Genomic DNA, 26714 nt, shown 5'->3' on the forward strand with positions numbered 1-26714 from the left:
TGTTTGAGCAGTAACTAGATTATTAAAATAACACAAACAGGTGCAGAAGCTAATGGAACACTGGCCTTCAAATTTCAGGACTGGAACAGAAAGATGGTGAAACTGTGCTGCAGTTGTACAAAACCCTGGTTCGACCCCACTAGGAGTACTGACAGCAGATCTGGGCACCACACCTTAAGGAGGATATATTGGCCTTGGAGGGAGTACAATGCAGATTTACAATAATGAAACCTGGACTTCAACGGCTAAGGTATGAGCTACAATAATATATAATGGCCTGTTTTCTCTAGAAATTAAGGTGATCTGGTCAAAGTCTTCAAGATATTATCAGGAAAGGACAGGGTAGATAAAGATAAATGGTTTCTGGAGCTAGGGGCATACCATTCAGGAGAGATGTTAGGAAGCACTTCCACACACAGAGGGTGGGAGATGTTTGGATGGCAGTGGATGATGGATCAGTTGTTAATTTTAAATCTGGGACAGTTGTTTTTTTGTTATTCAAAGATATTAAGGGATTTGGGCCAAACACAGTTATATGGCATTCGGCTATAGATCAACCATGATCTCATTGAATGATTGAGCTTCCCCAAGGGCCTACTCCTGTTCCTATGTTCCAATGATTACTAATAAATAACCACATGCAGCTAAACAAAGGGATGACTAACTAATTTTTAAGCCGTATGCATCTGTCTCTTTCTCTTTAAGTCACACTATTTTACATTAATTCCAAATTTTAATACTTTGAAACCCTTAAAACACAAGATGTACATTTGGATACAGCACCTTAATAGATTATTAGAGTCATACAGCATGAAAACAGGCCTTTTGGCCTAACTTGTCCATGCCGACCAGGCCTTCTGGACAGAGAAAATCCCATTTCCTTGCCTTTGGCACATATCCCTCTAAAGGTTTCCTACCCATGTACCTGTCCAAATGTCCAACATTTTAAAATGTTGTGATTGTACCCACTATAACTTCCTCTGGCAGCCTGTTCCATTCATGCACCACCCTCTGTGGGGAAAAAGCTGCCCCTCAGGTCCCTTTTAAATCTTTCCCCTCTCACCCTAAACCTATTCCCTCTTGTTTTGGACTCCACTAACCTGGTGAAAAGCCCTTGACTAATCACCATTTCTATGGTCCTTGTGACTTTATGAACCTGCGGAAAGGTCACCCCTCAGCCTATCCAGCCTCTGCTTACCACTCAAACCTTCCAGATGCAGTAACATCCTTGTAAATCTTTTCTGCACTCTGTCCGATTTAATAATGTCCTTCCTGTAGCAAGGCAACCAGAATTGTACACAATGCTCCAGGAGTCACCTCTTCAATGTTTTGTACAGCTGTAAAAGATATCTGCACTCCCACACAAGTAATCTGACTGATGAAGGCAACCAAGTGCTTACACATAAAAAATTACATTCTGAAATATGCCATCATGCACAGTCATACACAGTGTAATGTTCAAACTTTTAGCTTTATTTCTTATTTTATGCTTAAAACTAAGAAAGTCTGCATTGTAAAACTTTTAGTCTTATTTGCTATGTTTACTACAATGTTTAACTTCTGACTTTGTTCTTTTGTTCTACCTTGTTCCTCAGAATCTGTACCTATTTACTTAGGAGCTAAGAGAAGCGAGAAGGGGACATGAAAAGTCTTTAGCTGGTAGGATTAGGGAAAACCCAAAGGCTTTCTATAGGTATGTCAAGAATAAAAGGATGACTAGGGTAGGTATCGGTCCAGTCAAGGATAGTAGTGGGAAGTTGTGTGTGGAGGCGGAGGAGATTGGAGAGACATTAAATCAGTACTTTTCATCAGTATTCACTCAGGAACAGGACACTGTTGCTGATGTGAATATGGAATCACAAATAATTAGAATGGATGCCCTGGAAATATGCAGGGAAGAGGTTTTGGGAATATTGGAAAGGATGAATATAGATAAGTCTCCTGGGCCTGATGGCATTTACCCCAGGATTCTATGGGAAGCTAGGGAGGAGATAGCAGAGCCATTGGCCTGGATTTTTATGTCGTCATTGTCTACGGGAATAGTACCAGAGGACTGGAGGATAGCGAATGTGGTCCCATTGTTCAAGAAAGGGAGTAGGGATAGCCCTAGTAACTATAGGCCAGTGAGTCTGACTTCAGTGGTGGGCAAAGTCTTAGAGAGAATGGTAAGGGATAAGATTTATGAACATCTGGGTAGGAATAACGTGATCAGGGATAGCCAGCATGGTTTTGTGAAGGGCAGCTCGTGCCTCACAAACCTTATTGAGTTCTTTGAGAAGGTGACTAAGGAAGTGGATGAGGGTAAAGCAGTAGATGTTGTGTATATGGATTTTAGTAAGGCGTTCGATAAGGTTCCCCATGGTAGGCTAATGCTAAAACTTCGGAGGTATGGCATTGAGGATACATCAGAGGTTTGGATTAGGAATTGGCTGGCTGGAAGGAGACAGAGGGTAGTAGTTGATGGATTATGTTCATCTTGGAGCGCAGTTACTAGCGGTGTACCACAAGGATCTGTTTTGGGACCATTGCTTTTTGTTATCTTTATAAATGATCTAGAGGAAGGACTTGAAAGCTGGGTAAGCAAGTTTGCGGATGACACAAAAGTCGGTGGAGTTGTGGATAGTGAGGAAGGAAGTGGTAGGTTACAGCGGGATATAGATAAGTTGCAGAGCTGGGCGGAAATGTGGCAAATGGAATTCAATGTAGCTAAGTGGTTCACTTTGGTAGGAATAACAAGATGATGGATTACTGGGCTAATGGTAGGCTACTTGGTAGTGTGGATGAGCAGAGGGATCTTGGTGTCTATGTACACAGATCTCTGAAAGTTGCCACCCAGGTAAATAGTGCTGTGAGGAAGGCATATGGTGTACTGGGCTTTATTGGCAGAGGAATTGAGTTCCGGAGTCCTGAGGTCATGTTGCAGTTGTATAAGACTCTGGTGAGGCCTCATCTGGAGTATTGTGTGCAGTTTTGGTCGCCATACTATAGGAAGGATGTGGAAGCTTTAGAACGAGTGCAGAGGAGGTTTACCAGGATGTTGCCTGGAATGGTAGGAAAATCTTATGAGGAAAGGCTGAGGCACTTGGGGCTGTTCTCATTGGAGAAGAGAAGGTTTAGGGGAGATCTGATAGAAGTGTATAAGATGATTAGGGGTTTAGATAGGGTAGATACTAAGAATCTTTTACCGCTAATGGAGTCAGGTGTTACTAGGGGACATAGCTTTAAATTAAGGGGTGGTAGGTATAGGACAGATGTTAGGGGTAGATTCTTCACACAGCGGGTTGTGAGTTCATGGAATGCCCTGTCCGTATCAGTGGTGAACTCTCCTTCTTTATGGTCATTTAAGCGGGCATTGGATAGGCATTTGGAAGTTATTGGGCTAGTATAGGTTAGGTAGGATTCGGTCGGCGCAACATCGAGGGCCGAAGGGCCTGTACTGCGCTGTATCCTTCTATGTTCTATGTTCTATGTACTTGCATCTAAGGTGGTTGCCTTGTGTGGCAACATTATACACGTTTTGCTGTATGCCAATATTTTTGTACTTGCACAATAAAATTAAAGATTTTTTAAAAGTCAAAGCAGTCTTTTCATTGGCATCACCAAATATTTGTTTTCCATCACATTATAATTACACCTCTCCTGGTGTGTTGTCTATTTCACCAATTCTTCAACCAATACTGAAAATAAATCAGACTTGACAAAGCTTTAACTTTGAGTGCATGCATATGCACAGAGAGATTTTTCTAAAGAAATTTCAATTTCAAATAGTCGGTTGCTCAAATGTTAACAACCCAACAGACCTTCTCTGGAGAAAATGACTGTTTCCTTATGATCAGCTCTGATTTTGCTCATCTCACATAGAAGTTTTCACTTACTTTATACCTTGCTCAGAACCTTAGAATCCTGCAAGTTCAGTACCTTCTCTGAAGTGAGCACAGGAGCATAAGTCCTTATCAAAATGTTGCACATTACGTATGCAAATCACACAGTCTCAAGTAATCATTGCCTCACCTTAAAAATCAAATCCTTCTTCCCATAGCGTAGCTCCTTAAGCTGTGACTGGATTCTTTTGGACTGCAGAAGCAAGATAAGAAGGGATGGAAAATATCAGCCATAATTTAAGTGCTGAAAAATGCTTTCAGCTTATTCAAATGTGCTCGCCATATCGTTGTGAATTGAACATACCTGTTCTGCATGAATGCCACACTGCTTGCTTCCAGACAGAAGTTTGTTTTTCAGACTTTTATTCTGCGTAAGAGAATTACTTCATTATTTAAAATTTCTTAAATTATTAAACCATGCAAGTAGGATAAATATTTCATCACCCCCTTGTCGGTCTTATTCTATGTGTCCTGTGCTTTACAAATAAGGCAGGAAATTATAGTTGTTTCTTTGATATGTCCTTAAAAGTTTCAAAAAATAAGGTTAACTGCATGTTCCCCCCCACCCCCCCCCCCCCCATCCCCCCAATTTCAGTTCAAGGAATAATGTTTTATTTTTCTGTTTGATTGACCTGAAGATATCTTTTCTGTCTGATTAGAGTTAATACTCATCATTTATAAAAATATGCCTGAATCTATATGTTCTCACCATACTAAATAGATGAACATTCACCTTTGAATGATTTTTTAAATAGAACTATCATTGAGAAATTCTTAGCTTCCCAATTGTATGGATTTTAACACTATGATCAATTCAAACTGACGATGAGTAAGAATCATTCGTTTTGATTTGCTGGAGCAGAAGATGGATCATTAAGGAATCCCTATGGTAGAAAGAGAGGTCTACAATGAATTAATTGAATTCAAAGCTAAAACTTCAACCTGTTGTTCTCTCTGCTGCTAGTGTACATTTAGTCATATTTTTCATTTGCTGACTTTAGCCTGACACGGTCCAATCTGAATTCTGTGAAGACACCTTGATTGTGCTGTGATGACGCTCGACATCTCCTGCTCTGATATACTTCAAAATTTCTCTTCTCGTACATAATGATATTGCTGTTTCGCACATGTGCTTACGACAATATTACTATGGTAACAAAAATGCATTATTCCAGGAGAAGTATCTAGTTGATTCTTAATTTGCTCCAGCAGTGAATGTACCCTTGGGGTGATGTTCCTTCATGACTAGATGACTTTGAAGAGCAAACTCATGTAATTAAAACGATGCAAAAGAAAACCCTTTTTTAATTCAATTTTGCCATCAAACACGTGTATTGTGAATGAACAAACCACAAATTAGCAATACAGATGAGAGTGGTCATATCAAATAATGAACTTTGAACTTCTATTCAATTAACTGCTGTTAATTAGTTGATTGGTCCAAATTGTAAACGCAAGGGAAAACCATTTAGTAATGAGATTGTCTGCATTTCACTGAATTATCATCGGCTGCTGTGTATAGATTAAACAGGAGTAAACGATAAACCCACTTTCAAGGTAACAAAGATCATGTTCCTATTTATACTCGCATACAAGTCAATCCCTCTACCTTTCAGATATAAAATGTTTTATTGATGTGTAGTCAATGGCAATTTTTCACCCTCGAGAAGCATCTTTTACTTACCTTAATCCGTCAGTTGATGCATTTGATTTGATTCACATGTACCTAAGTACAATGAAAAGTTTTGTTTTGCAAGTGCAGGCAAAACATAACATACAAGGACATTCAAATCACAGGGAGTTTAGACAGAGCGAGGTATACAGGGTTACAGCTGGTCAGGGGGTGAACAAAGCAAAGCCAACATTAGCAAGATCAACATCTTTGAAATTTGAGAAGTCCATTCAGCAGTCTAACAGCAGCAGGGAAGAAGCAGTTCTTTAATCTGTTGGTGTGTGTGTGTGTGTGTGTGTGTGTGTGTGTGTGTGTGTGTGTGTTCAAGTTACAGTATCCTCTGCCTGGTGGAAGAGGTTGTAGAGGAGTAATGCCAGAATGGAGGGGTCTTATATGAGGTCATGCAGGAATAAGGACTGTGTTGCAAACAAGATGAGCAATTGTTTAAGACACACCCACACCTGCGCACATGCAGACTATACATAACGCGTTGGGTAAAAACAAGCTGGAAGATTTCCAGAATATAAACGCAATTTGAAGCTGCTTTCAAGCAAAAAGTCATAATATTAGTTAACTCAAACAGCTGTGCTGCAGTGAGGTTAAAAAAAACAATGCATAGAATGGAAGGAGGGAGAGCTTTCTCTAAAGAGACTGCCTCAGGGTAAATGGACCTTCGGAACAGAGCCACTGGGCTCTTCAAAGCTGGATCAGCTGCATCCATTTCCAAATGTGAATCTGTCTCAAATGTTAATCAAATACTTTAGATATGCCTAATACTAAAAGAATGTACTGCATAGTGAAGTAGAAATAGCAACAAACAAATGCATTTTGAAGCAAAGTGTGAATCCTTTGGGATAATATCCTGAATGTGTGCTTCCAACTTGGAGTTTTGCTCATTGAGAATATACATCAAGAATTTGAGAACATTCCTGGTACTAGTTATTTTCATTTAAAGGCGAGATTACAGTGATTTGTGATAAATTCACCAAGATTCTCCTGGTGAAAGTTTGTCTTTTTCTCAATGGATGTGAGACTTCCCTTTTCTGATTCCAATTGTGCTGCACAATCTCTTGTGAGCACTTACACCGGTGGGCGAGATCTCTATGTAATGTATAAACATCAGGCTGTCATTTCCAATCAAACAGCACTCCCTCACCGATGCACATGATAGTCAACCTAGATCATTCAGCTGGCTTGTTTCAACCTTATTACATGCCATTAAACAGAATCCCCTGGAAAAGCGATGATCAGACTTCTGAGTGCTGTATTAAACTGTTCCTGATCATTTTTGAATCCTGAACTGAAAAAGGCCCTTGCATTTACGGGAATGTGAGCTAAAAATGCTCCTTTTGGCAGGTGGACTAAGGCTATCAGAAGGACTATCATCTTTTTTTTTTACAAAATGACTGCATCCGATTGTAATGTGAGGTGAGCTTTGCTTTTGGTTTTCCAGTCTGTGATAGGATGCACAGAGCCTTCCAGTCTCTTATGTATGGTTCTGGAATTTTCATTGTTTTCCCAAGCACAAATAGATCAAAATCCTTCTACAGTGAACCAGAACACTGAAGAATCCAGCCAGAATCTAGGTAGCAAGAGGCATGGTGCTGCTCAGGGTCACACCTCGGACCAGCTCAAATGTATCCCCAAGTATTGGAGCAGGCAAGACAGATGGGGTCAATCTCAGTTACTCGTTTAGGATCCAAGTTTGACTCGGATGTGAATTGTTGAAGAACTCTGGTATATGTTAGGGTTGCAGACAAAAACCATCTGGCTATATAAAAACTGAAAGAACTGCTGTAAATCAAAGACAAGAACAGGAATTGCTGGAAAAGCTCAGCAGATCTGGCAGCATTTGCAAAGAGAAATCAACGTTAACATTTCAGGTCCAGTGACCCTTCCTCAGAACATTTTAAGGAAGGGTCATCAGACCCAAAACGTCAACTCTGATTTCTCTTTGCAAATGCTGCCAGATCTGCTGAGCTTTTCCAGCAATTCCTGTTCTTGTTTCTAAAAAGTCTATCTGGCTGTAAATGTACCAGCAACACCACAAATGACACTCTGGTATTGGCTGATAAAAGTCACAAGAAACATTTACATCAACGTGTGCGCCCAGCAATGACGACCTTCAGTCCAAAGAATTTAACCATCTCCCTGTGACATTCAACATCACCACCAGCACAGTCTCCCTCATTATCCACATTCTGGGGACTTTAGTATGCCCAGTAACCAGCTGTACCACCTGTACAAATATTGTGACCACAAGACCAATCAGAGATTGAAATTCTAAACTAAATAATTCACCTCCTGCCTCCCCCAAGACTATCATCTAAAAAGCACACTCCACTTGCCCACATACATACAGCTCCAATAACACTCAAGATGATTCAAGCTCCATGCTTCACTGGAACCGATGCACCTGCTTAAACAATGATTGCCTCCACTTAGAAGTACAGTGACAGCATACAAGATGCATCGTAGCACCTCTAAGGTTCCTTTGACAACATCTTCCAAGCCCACAACATTAGCCACCTGGCAGGATAATGGAAGAAGATACATTAGAACACTACCATGGGAATAATCCCTTCTAAATCTCACACAAGCCGGACTTGGAACTACAATGATTGGTCTTTCACCATTACGGTGTCAAAATCCTGGAACACCCTCAACAGCACTGTCCCTACACCACACAGAGTACAACAGTTCAAGAGGGCAACTCACCACCATCATTTGGAAATGGGCAATAATCTACATGGAACAGGAAGAGACAGAAAATATGTCAAGGTAGTCAACAACAGGGGCTTTCAATCAGCATATCCCACTATTTATTTTGGGTCCTGTTTTGTTAAGTGACAGGATTTTTTAAAGCAGCTTGACTGTGATGACTGTGAGATGTAATTCTGATTAATTAGTTCCATTCGGGTGGCTGAAAGCCATCTGGCTCAGGACAGCCTTCGTAATAAAGAGGTGCTCAAAGTGTTGATTTGAAGAATAGTCAGAGCGTATTTGATTAGATTACCCATCTGGATCTGATCATTTATTTAATGCATCAGTAAAGAATGGGCACAGGGAGAAACACCTTAACATTTTGCCAAAAAAAATGCCCTGCAGCTCCAATAAATATCCTGCAATTTTCATGCAACGTAACAATTATTTAGTGCTTAGATACAATTGCCAACAAGAATATTACTTCACATCCTTGTCACTTTCCAGAATTTTATTTTGAAGTTTTAACATTTAACCTTTCTTAAATGGGTCATTAACATCAAGTGTAAGCAATTAATGTAAAAATATTGAAATCTGAATTCTGAAATTACAGATTATTACGAGCAAAGATTTATACAGTACTGTGATAAATAAGTGCAAGTCTAAAATGATAGAAAGCATTCACCTTTAGGGAAGGCCTAATTAATTTTAAGCGCATAAGTATATTGAAAGTTGGTGAGAGAAAAGGTAGTGAGGTTTAGCGACGTGTGTTTAATAGATAACTGATAAATGCATCAAACGACTGAGCTGATGAAATGCATGGCAATGATCACTGGGTAAATGGAAAATTAATCAGGAATGAAAAGGGCTTCAAGGAACAGTAGTACCAGATTAGCAATTCAAACAATTTGACAAATGACTGGAAGACAGGACAAAATTCACTCATGACCACCTGGGGAATTTAAATTCATATAAACCCTTACAGTGTGGAAACAGGCCATTCAGTCCATCGAATCCACACTGACTCTCTGAAAAGCATCCCACTTGGACTCATCCAATAATACAGGCTTCCCAAAGCGGAGCTTCCCTAGTGGTGACATGAGCTGAAATCTCAGGATCCTGAGCTCAAAGGCACAATGGCTACCTTGGACTTCCAACCAAATTATAACTGAGCAAGCTTCCCACACACTAACTGGTCCACTATCAGACTACCATCTTTTTATAATTCTCACGTGGAATGTGATCTGGGCTAATGTTTATTAAACATCAAATACAAATGAGTGGTTTGCTAAGCCATGTCAGGGGAGCAGTGAGGTGTCCAACCATATTGCTGAGAGTCTGGAGTCAGGTGAAGATGGCAGATTTCCTTCACAGAAGAATATTAGTGAACCAGATGAGTTTCTGCTCAACTCTGAAAGTTCTCACTGAGGGATTACAACAGTTTTTATGTTTTGAGATAGGGTTACAATGGGAAAAGTCTTGGTGGGTGCAGATTAACATAAAACGGAAAACAGTAGAGCACAGTAGAGGCCTTTAGGCCCTCAATGTTGTGCTGGCCTTTTATCCTACTAAGTTCAGACTAGCCTACATACCTTTCATTGGACTATCTTCATGTGCCCATCCAAGAGTCGCTTAAATGTCCCTAATGTATCTGAGGAGAAAGTGAGGACTGCAGATGCTGGAGTTCAGAGCAGCCTGGTAAATCTCCTCTGCACCCTCTCTAAAGCTTCCACATCATTCCTATAATGAGGCAAGTTCCAAATGTAGCAAAAGTGAAGACTGCAGATGCTGGAATTCAGAGTTTAAATTAGAGTCGTGCTGGAAAAGCACAGCAGGTCAGGCAGCATCTGAGAAGCAGGAAAATCTATGTTTCGGGCAAAAGTTCTTCATCAGGAATAGAGGCAGGGAGCCTCCAGGGTGGAGAGATAAATTTGGGGTGGTGGGGTTGGGGTTGGGGGTGGGGGTGGGGGTGGGGCGGTGCTAGGGAGAAAGTAGCAAACAGTACAATAGGTGAATGGGGGTGGGGATGGAGGTGATAGGTCAAAGGGAAGGGTGGAGCAGATAAGCAGGAAGGGAAATTGGCAGGTAGGACAGGTCATGGGGACAGTGCTGAGTGGAAGGTTGGAACTGGGGTAAGGTAGGGGGAGGGGAAAATGAGGAAACTGGTGAAGTCCATATTGATGCCCTGGGGTTGAAGAGTTCCAATTCTGGTCTAACCAGGACTCTTATAGAGCTGCAGCATAACCTCATGTCTCTTAATTTCAATCCTCCAACACCATACGCCTTCTTAACAACCCTGTCAACCTAGTTTGCAACTCTAAGGGATCTACGGACATGCATTCCAAGATCCCTCTGTTCCTCCACACTGCCAAGAATGTCGCCTTTAAACCTGTATTCTGCATCCAAATTAGACCTTCCAAAGTGAATCACTTCACACTTTTCAAGGTTGAATTCCATCTGCAAGTTATCAGCCCAGTTCTGCATCCTGTCAAGTCCCATACAACCTACAGCAGTCTTCCATACTATCCACAACTCTACCTATCTTCATGCCTTCAGCAAACTTACTAATGTACCTTTCCAGTTCCTCATCCAAGTCATTTATAAAAATCACAGTAGAGGTCCCAGAACCAATCCCTGCAGAACGCCACTGGTCTCCAAGCTCCAGGCTGAATACTTTCCATCTACCTCCACCCTGTCTTCTATGGGCCTGTCAATTCTGCATCCAGACAGCCAGATTTCCCTGTATCCCATGTCTTCTTACTTTCTCAAAGAGCCTACCATGGGAAACCTTGTCAAATGCTTTACTAAAATCCATGTATACCACATCTACTGCTCTATCTTCATCAATGTGCTGTGTCACATTTTTTAAAAGATTAGATTCCCTACAGCATGTAAACAGGCCCTTCAACCCAACAAGTCCACACCGACCCTATGAAGAGTAACCCACCCAGACCCAGTCCCCTACATTTCCCTCTGACTAATGCACCTAACACTACGGGCAATTTAGCATGGCCAATTCACCTAACCTGCACATTTTTGGATTGCAGGAGGAAACCGGAGCACCCGGAGGAAATCCACGCAGACACGGAGAGAATGTGCAAACTCCACACAGACAGTTGCCCGGAGGTGGGAACTGAACCAGGTCTCTGGTGATGTGAGGCAGCAGTGCTAACCACTGAGCCACCGTGCTGCCCCTCCTCAAAGAATTCAATAAGGTTTGAGAGGCATTACCTGCCCCTCACAAAGCCATGCCAACTATCTCTAATCAAACTATGCTTTTCCAAATAATCATATATCCTATCTCTCAGAATGCACTCCAATAGTTCAATCAAATTCCGATTGTTTGCTCAACAGGACTCTTTTAATTCAACCAGAAATGTGGCTTTCCTCATCTATTTTGGATTTAAAGGGAGCCCCAGACACAACATTGGGCACATAAAGTAAAGTAAAATCCTGCGATCACTGCACATCCAAAGCAAAAACAGGAAACCTTGGAAAAAAATAATTAAAGCAATTAAAGAAATTTTTAAAAAGATGAGTCTTCAAATGATGACCATGTAATTAATGTTTATTGGTGTAAAAACAAATTAAATTGGTTTACTAATGTCCTTTAGGGAAGGAAATTTGTTGTCCTTCCCTGGTTTGATGTACATGGGACTCCTCTTCTATGGCATTTTAAATACCCCCTTGGCAATAAGGGATGAGCAATAAATTCTGGTCCAGCCATTCCTTCCCATGAATGAATATTAAAAACGGCAAACAATTATAAAGTTATGGCAGTGGAGGAGACAAAAGCCCTTATTGCAACTACATGCTGTAAAGTTTAAGCATGAGTTGCTGTGGTTACAGTGTCCCTCATTTGTAATTATGTGTGAGATCATTGCCATTCACTCAACATCAGTTCTGTAAAATCTAATTCAAACTTATCATGATTCAAGTGGTACCCATCCCATTAAATATCTGCCTCTTTCCCCAGCCTAGTGACAGTCCCCCACTCATTTGAAACAATTCCTGCCACACCAATCTTTGAGCCATGTGTTTGTCTCTTTATGCTTGTTGTTCCTGTGTGAATTAGCTTGTTGCTTAGATAGTAATCTGCAGGTTATTACTTTTTAGTTTCTGCTTTTAATTTAGCCCCGAGCTCCTCATACTCCCTCAGCAGAACTCTTTCTCTTTAAATTATGGGTACCCATGTGGACCACAACAACTGCAGTCGAGATTAGAGTGGTGCTGGAAAAGCAAAGCAGGTCAGGCAGCATCCGAGGAGCAGGAAAATCACCGTTTCCAGCAAAAGCCCTTCATTCAGTCCTTTGGCCCGAAATGTCGATTTTCCTGCTTCTCGGATGCTGCCGGACCAGCTGTGCTTTTCCAGCACCACTCTCATCTCAACTCTGATTTCCAGCATCTGCAGTCCTCACTTTTGTCACAACTGCAGTTCCTCTGCAGCCCAGATGAGATATCTTGAACCCACCACCAGGCAGGTAACACAGTCTTTGGGACTTTTGATCCTGGCTACAAAGAACAGTGTCCATTCCCTGGCTATACCATCCCGATTACAACTACAGTTCTCTTTTTGCCTCCCTGTACCACGCTGCTATGGTTAGTTTATTAGGTTAGAGGAGGAGGGCGGGTGGGAGGCACTACACCCGTAGTGCCTCGGGTTCCTCTCCCGCGTGCCTTTATAGGAAAAAACTTACCCAGGTAAGCTTGCTCTACACCAGCTTCCGGGTCCACTTCGCGCTTTTTTTAAAAAAAAAACTTTTTCCTCTAACCTAATAATAAGACTCGTTGTGGTAAGCAGGTAAGGGCTGCATTTTGCTTGTTCAATTGTTTAGACCTAGATTTTTTTTTTAAAAAAAAGGTTACTTTCAGAGGGATGGCAGTGAAGGCAATGCAATGTTCCTCTTGCAACATGTTTGAGGTGAGGGATGCCATGGTCGTCCCTGCTGATTACACTTGCAGGAAGTGCACCCATCTCCAGCTCCTCCAAGACCGTGTTAGGGAACTGGAGCTGGAGTTGGATGAACTTAGGATCATTCGGGAGGCAGAGGGGGTCATAGATCAGAGCTTTAGGGAAGTAGTAACTCCAAAGATTGCAGACAGATGGGTGACAGTGAGGGGGACTGGGAGGAAGCAGCCAGTGCAGGGATCCCCTCCGGCCGTTCCCCTCAAGAACAAGTATACCATTTTGGATACTTGTGGGGGAGACGACTTACCAGGGGTAAGCAATGGGGTTCAGGCCTCTGGCACGGAGCCTGTCCCCATTGCTCAGAAGGGAAGGGTGGAGAAGAGCAGAGCAATAGTTATTGTCGACTCGATAGTTCGGGGCACAGACAGGCGGTTTTGTGGGGGCGAGAGAGACTCACATTTGGCATGTTGCCTCCCAGGTGCAAGGGTACGTGATGTCTCTGATCGTGTTTTCCGAGTCCTTAAGGGGGAGGGGGAGCACCCGAAGTCGTGTTCCACATTGGCACCAATGACATAGGTAGGAAGAGGGATGAGGATGTTAGACAGGCTTTCAGGGAGCTAGGTTGGAAGCTCAGAGTTAGAACAAACAGAGTTGTTGTCTCTAGTTTGTTACCCGTGCCACGTGATAGAGAGTCAAGGAATAGGGAGAGAGAACAGTTAAATGCGTGGCTACAGGGATGGTGCAGGAGGGAGGGATTCCGGTTTCTGGATAACTGGGGTTCTTTCTGGGGAAGGTGGGACCTCTATAAACAGGATGGTCTACACCTGAACCTGAGGGGCACCAGTATCCTTGGGGGGAGGTTTGCTAGTGCTCTTTTGGGGGGTTTAAACTAACTCTGCAGGGGCATGGGAACCTAGACTGTAGCTTTAGGGTGCAGGACCTTGAGTGTAGGGAGGTTAGGAACATGGCATCAATCTCGAAGGAAGGTGCCTGTAAACAGCAAGGTGGCTTAAAATGTATATACTTCAATGCGAGAAGTATACGAAATAAGGTAGGTGAACTTGCAGCGTGGGTTGGTATCTGGGATTTCGATGTTGTGGCTATTACGGAGACATGGGTAGAACAGGGACAGCATTGGCTGTTGCAGGTTCCAGGGTTTAAATGTTTTAGTAGGGTCAGAGGTGGGGGTAAAAGAGGGGGAGGTGTGGCATTGCTTGTCAAAAATAGTATTACAGCGGTGGAAAGGACGATGGATGAAGGCTCGCCATCTGAGGTAGTTTGGGCTGAGCTTAGAAATAGGAAAGGTGAGATCACCCTGTTAGGAGTTTTCTACAGGCCTCCTAATAGTCCTAGAGACATAGAAGAAAGGATTGTGAGGATGATTCAGGAGAAGAGTGAAAGTAATAGGGTGGTTGTTATGGGGGACTTTAACTTTCCAGATATTGACTGGGAGAGCTATAGCTCGAGTACGTTAGATGGGTCGGTGTTTGTTCAATGTGTGCAGGAGGGTTTCCTGACACAATATGTAGACAGGCCAACAAGAGGTGTGGCCATACTGGATTTGGTTCTGGGTAACGAACCAGGCCAGGTGTTAGAATTGGAGGTAGGTGAGCACTTTGGGGACAGTGACCACAATTCGGTGACTTTTACTCTAGTGATGGAGAGGGATAAGTGTGCACTGCAGGGCAAGAGTTATAGCTGGGGGCAGGGAAATTATGATGTGGTGAGGCATGACTTAGGATGCGTGGCTTGGAAAAGTAGGCTTCAAGGGAAGGGTGCAATCGATATGTGGAACTTGTTCAAGGAGCAACTATTGAGTGTCCTTGATAAGTATGTACCTGTCAGGCAGGGAGGAAAGGGTCACGTGAGGGAGCCTTGGTTTAATAAGGAATTGGAATCCCTTGTTAATGGGAAGAGGGCGGCCTATGTAAAGATGAGGCATGAAGGTTCAATTGGGGCGATTGAGTGTTATAAGGTAGCCAGGAAGGATCTAAAGAGAGAGCTAAGAGCAGCAAGGAGGGGATATGAAAAGTCCTTGGTTGGTAGGATTAAGGAAAACCCAAAGACTTTCTATAGGTATGTCAGGAATAAAAGAATGACTAGGGCAGGAAGAGGTCCAGTCAAGGATAGAAGTGGAAAGTTGCGTGTGGAGGCTGAAGAGATTGGGGAGACACTGAATAAATACTTTTTGTCAGCATTCACTCAGGAACAGGACATTGTTGCCGATGTGAATATTGAGTCACAATTAATTAGAATGGATGGCTTTCAGGTATGTAGGGAAGAGGTGTTGGAAATTCTGGAGAGAGTGAAAATAGATAAGTCCCCTAGGCCTGATGGCATTTATCCTAGGATTCTCTGGGAAGCAAGGGAGGAGATTGCAGAGCCATTGGCCTTGATTTTTATGTCCTTGTTGTCTACAGGAATAGTGTCAGAAGACTGGAGGATAGCAAATGTGGTTCCCTTGTTCAAGAAGGGGAGTAGGGATAACCCTAGTAACTCTAGGCCGGTGAGTCTCACTTCTGTTGTGGGCAAAGTCTGAGAGAGAATTGTAAGGGATAGGATTTATGAACATCTGGATTGAAATAATGTGATCAAGGATAGTCAGCATGGTTTTGTGAAGGGCAGGTCATGCCTCACAAACCTTATTGAATTCTTTGAGAAGGTGACTAAGGGGATGATTGAGGGTAAAGCGGTAGATGTGGTGTATATGGATTTTAGTAAGGCATTTGATAAAGTTCCCCATGGTAGGCTACTGCAAAAAATACAGAGATATGGCATTCAGGGCGAGTTGGAGGTTTGGATTAGGAATTGGCTGGCTGGAAGAAGACAGAGGGTAGTAGTTGATGGTAAAGGTTCATCTAAGAGTGCAGCTACGAGTGGTGTTCCGCAAGGATCTGTTTTGGGACCATTGCTGTTTGTCATTTTTATAAATGACCTGGATGACCTAAAAGGTTGGGTGAGCAAGTTTGCGGATGATACGAAAGTCGGTGGAGTTGTTGACAGTGAGGAAGGATGTGGCAGGTTGCAGTGGGATATAGATAAGCTGCAGAGCTGGGCAGAAAGGTGGCAAATGGAGTTCAATGTAGGCAAGTGTGAAGTGATTCACTTTGGTAAGAGTAACAAGATGATGGGGTACTGGGCTAATGGTCGGATACTTGGTAGTGTGGATGAGCAGAGGGATTTTGGTATCCATGTACACAGATCTCTGAAAGTTGCCACCCACATCATGCAGGTACCATGCCCTGATATTATCTCCTGCACCTCTATTGGATTTACTTACTACTTAATTTGCTTAAAAAAATTTCTATTTGTCTTTTCATTTGTATCTCTAAATATTCGTCTGAAAGGAGCCTATGATGGTCAAATTAGCAGCTATTAAAAATCGGTGAATTTATGGTTTTCTGTGATGTCATTCTTTTGTGCTGGGCCTCCAACTCCGGTCATTAATTTATCCTTTTACAAAGTCTTTCCAAAACTACCTCTCCCTCTTTGTACCAAATTCCCTAAAATATATACTGATTTGGGCTGTCTCTCTTCCAGATGAGCCCTCTCCATCTTGGCCAGGCAAAACTTCACGAGTATATTTGGAGCTGACAGAGACAGGGAGACAAAGGGACAGCGCGTGAGAGGTGACAGACAGCGAGTGAGAAGTGACAGAGAGCGAGACCAACAGAGAGAGAAAGAGAGTGAGAGAGAGCACGAGAGAGAGAGAGAGAGAGAGAGAGAGAGAGAGAGAGAGAGAGAGATGGGTTTGTACAGAGAGTGAGAGAGGAAGAGAGAGAGGGAAACGAGACGGAGGGTACTGGGAGAGAGAAATGGGGAGGGAGGGGGGAGGGAGGGGGAGAGAGAGTGAGTGAGTGAGAGGTGAGGAGAGGGAGAGAGGAGGAGGGTGTAAGAGAGAGAGGATCAAGAGAATGAGCAAGACAGAGAATGAGAGCGAGAGATGGCCACTATAAAGGCTCTTTCCCTCCAAAAGAGCCTTCAATGAACTTAACATTGACTTACAATACATTTTACTTTCCTGCCAAGTAGCCATCGGTGCCAATGCTTAAGCTGTGAGGTGTCTGGTTACTTGCACTCCTGTGCTTTAAAGGAAATGGTGTAGTCAAGATTCAGGATTCTAGATTTCCTAATGGAGAGAAATGGCAGGAGAAACAATTCTAAATGCTCCGAGCAGCAGGGATCCATTGCCTCCCTATTTACGGGTCTCTTTTTCTGCCACTGTTGTCTTTTATTTAAACTGTGGTCCTTTGAATGATGCGAAAAGTCACCAATAGCTGTGGTCATGTTTGCAAGGTTAAGCTTCATCAAAATTTAGTAAAATTAGTTTGACTGGTGATAAATATGTGAAATGATGAAACCTTCCTAAACTGTGCTCACAATATGCAGTCTCATTAACACTTCCAGCTGGTGTCAATATTATGTGTCAACAATTAACTGGGGAATAAAGTACTCTATTAAGAGATTAGCTGTTCTGGGACACTCTGACAGAAGTTGCACCTTACATTAAGCCTATTGTTGGAAATAGATAGTTCTTTGAAATAACAATGTGAAGAGTATTGGAAGAGATGAAAGTATCTGGACAATTTCTGGATTGGAGAGGGTTTTCTATGTGACCTCAAAGAAATTAAAACTCAAAGTCAGTATGCTGCGATTTATTTACTGGTGTATAAAGTCACATGACTTCATTGGACAGCAGGCAAGCAAAGCTTTTAAGAGAAAAAAAGATGAGATTTTATGACTTTTATTTTTGGACAAACTGTTTTGAGACAGATACGTTGCTGAGGGTCATCTAGCAACAGCCTCTGGGTTGAAGTCTTTTTCTCTAGACCTGTGTATGTCAGTTGAAGTTGACTTAAGCGGGGAAGCAAGACTCCGCCTCTCCTAAAAATAAGGGGAAAAGCCAAAAGCAGAATCAGTTGCAAGGATCCCTCTCCCTTTCTTGGTGGAGTTATTGGTTGAACCTGATAAAGTCAAATATCAGGATTGCTCAGTGAACCTTGTCTGAATTCACATCTCATTTGGAGATTTTGTCAGATTCTGCAATTCAATCTCGTCAATTGGAAATTAACTGGACTGTGAGAGGTATTCCCATTCTAGCTGAAAAGATAGCCCTCTTGGCCCTCTGAAATCTAGGTGTTTAAATTTCACTTAAAGGGTATATTCAATAATCCTGTGTTCCCAGCCTTGAACTGGCCTCAGAACAAGGACAAGTTGAAATACTAATACCCCAGAATAGAAGCATGCTGGAGATGCATAGTCCACTGCACAGCATTATAGCACTTGTGATAATTTATAAGGAGAACAAACTCAAGCAGCTGAATGGCTGACTCACGGTCCTTGAGTGTGCAAGGCACGGAACTTGCCCTTTACTTAAAGCAAATAATTATTGTATTGCTTCTGCATCCAGGACAATTCTTAATTGTGTGATGTAAACTCAGAAGGCATGAATACATTTAATGTTGTTAATCACTTAGGCAAATGGCTTTCCTCTGCACTGCAATACTGCTGTGATCTTATTTAGTTCTGATTTTTTCATCGACAATAAAAGATAATTCAGCCTCAACATTATACTGAAGCATTTCCATTTTTATAACTCGATGGTATCAGAAAATTACCGTGCAGTCTTTTAACATTAATTCAAAAGTATTATTCATAATGTATTTAGCAGATGGCAAAATGCTGCTTCTTAGCATTCAAAAGGTATATTTTTCAAAATGTCCTTTGAATTTTTTTAATGCTGCGCAGAGTATAAGAAACAGTTGAGTCACCCCCTTAATATCAAAGTCAGCTATTAGCAAACATCCTAAATATTACATTTCCAAACATCTTCTTTGCTATTATTGCAGGCAAGTTGAAAGCTTGAATCTGGATGGTAATTATATTCAAATCCAGTCAAGATAGAGATTGCCCCACTCCCTCCAATGACTTTTAAGGATCTGGAGTGAAAATACTTTAGATAATCAAAATTCTCCCAGTTCTCAACAGAGACACCAGTAAGTCCCAAACTGTCTGTAATTCAATACTGATTGAATAATTCCATTTGGAATGATCTTGAAGACAGGCTCCAGAGAAAATTTATAAGTGACATTAAGCTGCCTGGATTTTTCCAGTTGGTAAGTTTTGTTCAGTAGCTTCAGTGTCTTCTGCTGTCTGCCTAAACACATGTCCATGGTGATTATTCACTAAGCCATGGTTAACTGGGATTTAAAGAAAAAATTATAAGTAAGACCATAAGAAATAGGGACAGGAGTAGGGTGGCATGGTGGCTCAGTGGTTAGCACTGCTGCTTCACAACACCAGGGTTTGATTCCATACTCGGATGACTGTTTGTATGGAGTTTGCACATTCTCCCTGTGACTGTGTGGGCTTCCTCCAGGTGCTCCAGTTTCCTCCCACCGTCCAAAAGTGCGCAGGTTAGGTGAAATGGTAATGCTAAATTGCCCATAGTGGCCAGGGGTGTGTAGGCTAGGTGCATTAGTCAGAGGTAAATGTAGAGTAATAGGATAGGGGAGTGGGTCGGGTAGGATACCTTCAGGAAGTCATTGTGGACTTATAGGGCTGAAGGGCCTGTTTCCACACTGTATGGATTCTACGAGTAGGCCATTCGGTTTCTGGAGCCTCCATCATTCATTGGTTTAAGGTTGATCTGACATGTGACATCCACTTACTTTTCCCCATAATCCTGGATTCCCTGACTGATCAAGAACCCATCTGTCCCAGCCTTAAATATGCACAAATCTGTCCCCACTGCACTCTGTAGCAAAGTGCTCCAAAAGCTCACAACCCTCAGAGAAGAAATTTCTTCTCATTTGAGAGTCTTAGATTGGTGCCCTTTAACTCTGCTTCTCAGCTCTACCATGAGGGGAAACATCCTCTCAGCATTTACCCTGTTAAGCCCCTTAACAATCCTATGCATTTCAATGAGGATTTTCAATCTTGTAAATTCTAATGAGTAGCATCCCATCTTGGCTTATAAAGACAATCACTCCATACTGGGGATCACCTTAGCATACCTTCTTTGAGTTATCAGCACGTTGCCAGGTATGGAGGAGTTGAGTTATAAAGAAAGGCTGGATAGGTTGGGACTTTTTTCACTGGAGCGTTAAGGTTAAAAGGCAACCTAATAGAAGCATATAAAATTATGAGGGGTATAGTCAGAGCTAATGATAGTTGCCTTTTCCCTAGGATGGCGGCTTTCAAGACTATTTCAAGGCATATTTTCAAGGTGAAAGGAGGGAGAGCCTTAAAAAAAAGACATGAGGGCAATTTTCTTTACATAGAGAATGGTTCACGGAAGGAATGAACCTCCAGAGGAAGTGATGGATATGGGTACAGTTACAACGTTTAAATTACATTTGGATAAGTACATGGATGGGGAAGGTTTGAAAGGATATGGGCCAGGTGCAGGTAGGGGGGGGGGGGGGGGGCGGCGAGGGAGCTCGTTCAGTTTGGGATTATAGTCAGCATGGATTGGCTGGACTGAAAGGTCTGTTTCCATGCTCTATAACTCTACGACTTTCTATGCTGCTACCAAGAATTCTATTTCTGAGCAATACCCTCAGGCCTTTAGTTTGTCTAATATAGCAAAGGACTGCAGTAAGTGCAAATATATCTGAGACAAATGTCTGTCCTCACTAAGTTGAAGCAGCTGTGCTGGCAGAATGCAATACTTTCACAGCAGGTATCAGTCCCAAGTTGGGCAAATGTCATATAGATTTGATGAAAGACAGACTACACCACTATTTCACAAATAATGGAACACACAAGGATCAACTTTACATACCTTGCAAAAGCTGAAAATGTGTTGCTGGAAAAGTGCAGCAGGCCAGGCAGCATCTAAGGAACAGGAGATTCGACATTTCGGGCATAAGCCCTTCTTTGGGCTTATGCCCGAAACGTCGAATCTTCTGTTCCTTGGATGCTGCCTGGCCTGTTGCGCTTTTCCAGCAACACATTTTCAGCTCTGATCTCCAGCATCTGCAGACCTCACTTTCTCCCCATACTTTGCAAAAGATTGACGATTGCACCTCCTAACCAATTAATTGCTTTTAATTAAATTGATGCTACAGTTGGGTGAGGGAAGGACTGGCTGGACTGAATGGTCTGTTTCCATGCTGTATAACCCTAAGAGGACCAACATTGCTCACTACACTCCTGATGTGATCTCACCATCACTTTCTACTGTTGCAACAGACCTCTGTACTCTTGGGCTTGAGATAAGGGCCAATATGCCATTAGAGGCTGGGTTCATGTCTAACTTCCAAAATAGGTCGGTGGAGATTATCTCCATGAATACAATTGAAATAATAGATCAGTAAATGATGGCCATTTTCCAGACATTACAAATAGTGTCACTACAGAACATCCCGGTGACACTAATAGACTGCAAGATGATTGACACATCAAGAAATCTGAAAGAGCTTCTACGCACATCAATGGCAGTCACTGCAACTTTCTCCAGGGATAAAAGACTTACAAAGATGATACCTGCTGGACCAAAAGGTTATAATTGTTGATAATGATGGAAAAGGCTGTGGCTTTTCTTGGAGAAAAGAGAGGCTGAGGGCTGACCTGCTTGAAGTCTTTACAATCATGAAGGGTTTCATTCAGGTGGTCAAAAAGTATTTTACCGAAAGGTAAGGTTCAACACCAGAAAACTTGGATTCAAAATTATGGTTGCTGGCTTTTGACTTTTGGATGCCACAAGCGTTTTTAGACTTTCAAAGTAGCATTCATAACACATGGATATCCTAGGTCAAGCCAAACAAAGACACACATGAGAATTCCTAGAAGCATGGCATTCCAACCAGAACTCTACCAACAAATACATCGAGTTAGACCCCATCTACCACCCCCTGAGAAAAAGAACAGGAAGTGACATCACCACAGGAAGTGACATCACCAACCCAAAGAACCCCAAATATATAAATAGAAAACAGGAATTATCAGCAGCGCTTCACCTGAGGCCCACTGAAGATGTTGCCTAGTAGGGTGATGAAACGTCTGGAAATGAATCTTCCAGCTCAGTGAGCAAACCTATATCCAGAACCTCAATCTGAGCTACAAATCCTCTCAAAACTCGCACGGATGTACTTTTACAACAATTTGTGTAAAGTCCCATATTGCTGAGTATGTTGAGATGTGTACAGTGTACTGCCACTGTTGGTCCAATGAACTAGTAGGTTGTAATGTTAGAGTGCAATGCTGACTTGATGCCAGCGTTTTCATCGTGGAGCTCAGCATTTTAAGTAATGCCCTCTGTTCACCTCACATGGCTAGACATGCATTTCAGCAGCTGAAGAGATTCCTGTCCCCAACTTTAAAAAGGATCATCAATTACAGACAGGTTCGTATTTGGATGATTACTTCTGGAATCAATTCTGCAGTGAATGGTTCAAAGTGATGGATGAGGTGCCAATCAAGTTGGCTGTTTTGTTCTGGATTATGTTAAGCTTCAGGAGTGTGACTGAAGCAGAGACCATTCCATCGCATTCTGGTCTTCGTTATTTACAATTACACAAGGCTACAGGGAACAGGATGGTGGGAGCTGTTGTATGCTTCATTTTTGCTGGGCTCAAAGCTTTTAAATAAACCAGTTGACTCAGATATAGATGTATTAGTGAAGCACAGCACAACTTGGAAAATGAATAGAGGCTGTTAAAAGCAGATAGGGCTGGTCAAAAAGGGAAGAGGAGGGAGGGGATAAAAGCTAATCAGTAAGGAGGTCAGACTCAAAAAAACAATTCTACCACCTGAATCTCAGAGGGGAATTGCATCTGGGTTTCACTAAGGACCACCTGCCACTCCTACCTAATTGAGCAATAAGTGAAACTTCAATGCATGGAGGTGGTGACCTTCATGATGAAAGAAATAATAAGTTTGTGCGCATTGGATTCCTTCTGTTGTACACTTTATGGATCACAAAGCAATGCAGAAGCAAGACTCACTACTAAGATACAACAGATGTATTTACAAGGGCTTTAAAATATCTCTGCCCTCAGAATATATCAACACTCCTGTTTCTATCTCAGCTTCTAGCACTTCTGAAGGATCGCTTTGTTTTGAGGGCATACCTAGCCTTGACCAATCAAGAAGACTGAACATAGATGAGTTACTAGATTTACATAATCAAATGCAGGACAATTGAATGCCACAGTTTGGCAAAAGTGAGGACTGCAGATGCTGGAAATCAGAGTCTAGATTCGAATGGTACTGGAAAAGCACAACAAGCCAGGCAACATCCGAGGAGCAGGAAAATTGATGTTTCAAGCAATAGCCCTTCATTAGGAATGAAGGCAGGGCGTCTCCAGGGTGGACAGATAAATGGGAAGGGCTGGGCTGGGCTGGAAAAAAGGTAACAATGAGTACAGTAGGTGAATGGGGGTGGGGATGAAGGTGATAGGTTAGAGAGGAGGGTGGAGCGGATAGTTGAGAAGGGAGATTGGCCGGTGGGACAGGTCATGAGGATGGTGCTGAGCTGGAAGGTCGGAACTGGGGTATGGTGGGGGAGGCGGGGGGTAGAAAAGGGAAAAGAGGAAATTGGTGAAGTCCACATTGATGCTCTGGGATTGAAGTGTTCTGAGGGGGAAGATGAGGCATTCTTCCTCCAGTTGTTGGGTGGTGAGGGAGCAGCGGTGGAGGAGGCCCAGGACCTGCATGCCCTCGGTAGAGTGGGAGGGGGAGTTGAAATGTCAGGCCACGGGGTGGTGGGGTTGATTGGTGCAGGCGTCCTGGAGATGTTCCCTAAAGCGCTAGGATGCGTCCAGTCTCCCCAATGTAGAGGAGACTGCATCAGGAGCAACAGATACAGTAAATGACATTGGTCAAGGTGCAGGTGAAACTTTGATGGATGTGGAAGGCTCCTTTGGGGCCTTGGATGGAGGTAAGGAAGGGGGTGTGGGCACAGGTTTTACAATTCCTGCGGTCACACGGGACGGTGCCAGGAGGGAAGGATGGGTTGTTGGGAGCTGTGAACCTGACCAGGTAGTCATGGAGGGAGCTGTCTTTGCGGAAAGAAAAACCTCGCAGTTTACTGGTCATTGCTGTATCAGCGAGAATACTGAAACTTGCTTTTTAAAGCTTCCTCATGGACTGGGGTGCCTGGATGCACACCACATTGCATATGTCACATGTAAAGCTCAAATGTAGTAATAGTTCAGGTGAAAGAAACATGCAAGCGCAAATGAAATACACGAATAAGAGCAAGATACAGAAGGGTCACTTGACCCAAATATGTAATTCTGCTTTCTCTCCACAGATTATGCCAGACCTGTTGAGTTGCTTTAGTCATTTTTGATTTTGTTTGAAGATTGAACATCTGTTGTTCTTCATTTTATATAAGAAATGGAATTGTTTATTGTTCAGTTGAGAGGAAGTAAGTTGGGAAAGACCTCAACATCCAAGTGCTGCATGAGGATGGAGCAACTTGCAACTCATAATTACATGCACATTTTCTCAAAATAAAACTCTAGTACATTAGTCAAACATGACTTTCCTTTGTCAAAAACTGTGTTGACGCTGCCTGATTACAACAAGACTTTATAAATGCCCCAATTTCTCTTCATTAAAAAAATATTGCAGCATTTTCCAGATCTCAAGAACAGGAGCAATTGTGGTGACTACACTCTGCAGCCAGCTACAATGTCAAAACTGCAGCAAACTAAACAAAGGGTGACAATTTGACTGATGATTATGATGCACAAGCTACACACACAGCGAAAGCCAGGCTGTTACGTGACGTGGGGTATAGCAGGCAGTCCTACTGCATTATTTACTCTCAGGCACCCTGCTTGGTAGAGCATGGGGACAAGGTTTGTTCTGATTGCTGTCTTGGTGCACACGCTCTGTCATAAGGGAACAGAACTTTTCGCCTGCAACAGAAAGAAGAAAACAATAGGCAGAGGAATGGAGTGCTGGCTATCGAATCAACAAAATCCTTCACAACGATGGCCTGTACCATTCTCACTATTGGGCGTTCATGTATGTTCTTGTCACCCCATAATGCGCTCCTACAATCTCTTACAATAAAAGAGGGAAGTGTATCAGTGGGTGCTTTGCAATTTGTTAGGATCATATGGCTGGCACAGTTGAATAGCTGACTGCGGGCTGTGTTAAGTGTGTGCGGGTGGTTGTGAATGTGGGACTGGAGTTTGCATTGATTTAAATATTTGGAGGGCGATGAGTCAAAGGTGCAGAGAGCGTTGAGCCAGAGCTGAAACAAGCCATATATTTTAATCTCTTTTCTCATTTGTGGGGATGCTGAGAGTTTCATGAACAAGGCCATTCCCAATTACCGTTGAATAAAGCAAAACATTGCAGAGGCTGGAGATCTAAAACAAACACAGAGTGAGCTCTGCAGATCTGTCTCAAAGTCAGACCAAACTCAAAAACATCAACGCTCTTTTGCTCTCTTTACAGACGCTGCCAGACCTGCTTAGTTTCTCCAGCATTCTCTGTGCTTGTTCCTAATTACCGTAGAACTGAGTGGCTTGTTCAGTCATTTCCAAGGACAGTTAAGAGTCACCCATGTTGCTGTAGGCCAGACCTTGGAAAAGTGACAGATTTCCATCCCTTTTTGCAAATATCGGATCCATGGTCACCATTATGGAGACTTAAAAAAGACAGATTTATTATTCAAATTTATGTTTATTTCATTCATCTATGGGATGTGAGCATCATTTATAGCCCATCCCAGACAGCAGTTAAGACATAACCACATTGTTGGAGTCACATGTAGTCCAGACCAGGTATGGATGGTAGATTTCCTTCCCTGAAGCACATTAGTGAACCAGATAGGTTTTTCCTCACAATCAACAAAGGTTTCATGATCATCATTAAACTCATATTTCCAGATTATTACTGAATTAAAATTCCACTGTCTACCATGACAGGACTCAAACCCAGGTCCCCAGGCCATTACCTCGGTCTCTGGATTAACAATCTAGTGATGATACCACTAGGCCATTGATTACTCTCATTTAAAATTACTGAAATGCCACAGTGCAAGCTGAACACATGCACCAGAGCATTAGTCTGGGTTTCTGGATTACTAATCCAGTGACATAACCATATGGTCACAAACCCCCCCCCCCCTCCTATTCATTGACATGAATAATCTCATGAAATCACTGACAGCACTGCACCCAGTTTCTCAAGGGATGTCCTTCTGGCACACAATTGATGTTGTGCAAATTGCTCCCACTGCCTTGCGAACACCTATTTGGAGATCCTCCTGGTATGTACCTCTCTCCACATTTTCAACCGCTCAATCAAAACCTCCAGTGCGGTGCCCGAATATCCTCGAACCTGTCCATTCCCATGTTGGGCCATTCTTGTCTGATTCCGAGGTCCAATACACTTCTCACAGTCAGTACCGGTATCTGCTCTGGCCACTGTTCCCCTGTCTGGAAGTGCAGGCTGAACTCTCACTTGGTGTCAGCTCAAAGAAACCCATGAGTGAAGCCTGATGTTATGGGGGAGAGGGGGGATGTGGTGACCTTGATGGAGAGATTAGTTGGAAAGGAACCCCTAGGGGGAGCAGACCTTG

General features: G+C 42.6%; 1 protein-coding gene across 3 annotated transcripts in view; it reads right to left on the bottom strand.

Annotated features, from left to right (window-relative positions):
• The window catches only part of luzp2 (leucine zipper protein 2), a 383970-nt gene that overhangs the window by 135247 nt on the left and 222009 nt on the right, over positions 1–26714 (bottom strand). For 2 of the 3 annotated variants that reach the window (XM_060838604.1, XM_060838605.1), the window contains exons 6-7: positions 4186–4248; positions 4012–4074 (exon numbers count right to left, since the gene is read on the bottom strand). The exons of the other annotated variant lie outside the window; for it this stretch is intronic. In XM_060838604.1, coding sequence (XP_060694587.1) covers positions 4012–4074; positions 4186–4248 — 126 coding nt within the window. The remainder of the gene's footprint in view (positions 1–4011; positions 4075–4185; positions 4249–26714) is intronic. 3 annotated transcript variants of the gene reach the window in all.

Source organism: Hemiscyllium ocellatum, chromosome 18 (genome assembly GCF_020745735.1).
Source record: "Hemiscyllium ocellatum isolate sHemOce1 chromosome 18, sHemOce1.pat.X.cur, whole genome shotgun sequence".
NCBI lineage: Eukaryota > Metazoa > Chordata > Chondrichthyes > Orectolobiformes > Hemiscylliidae > Hemiscyllium > Hemiscyllium ocellatum.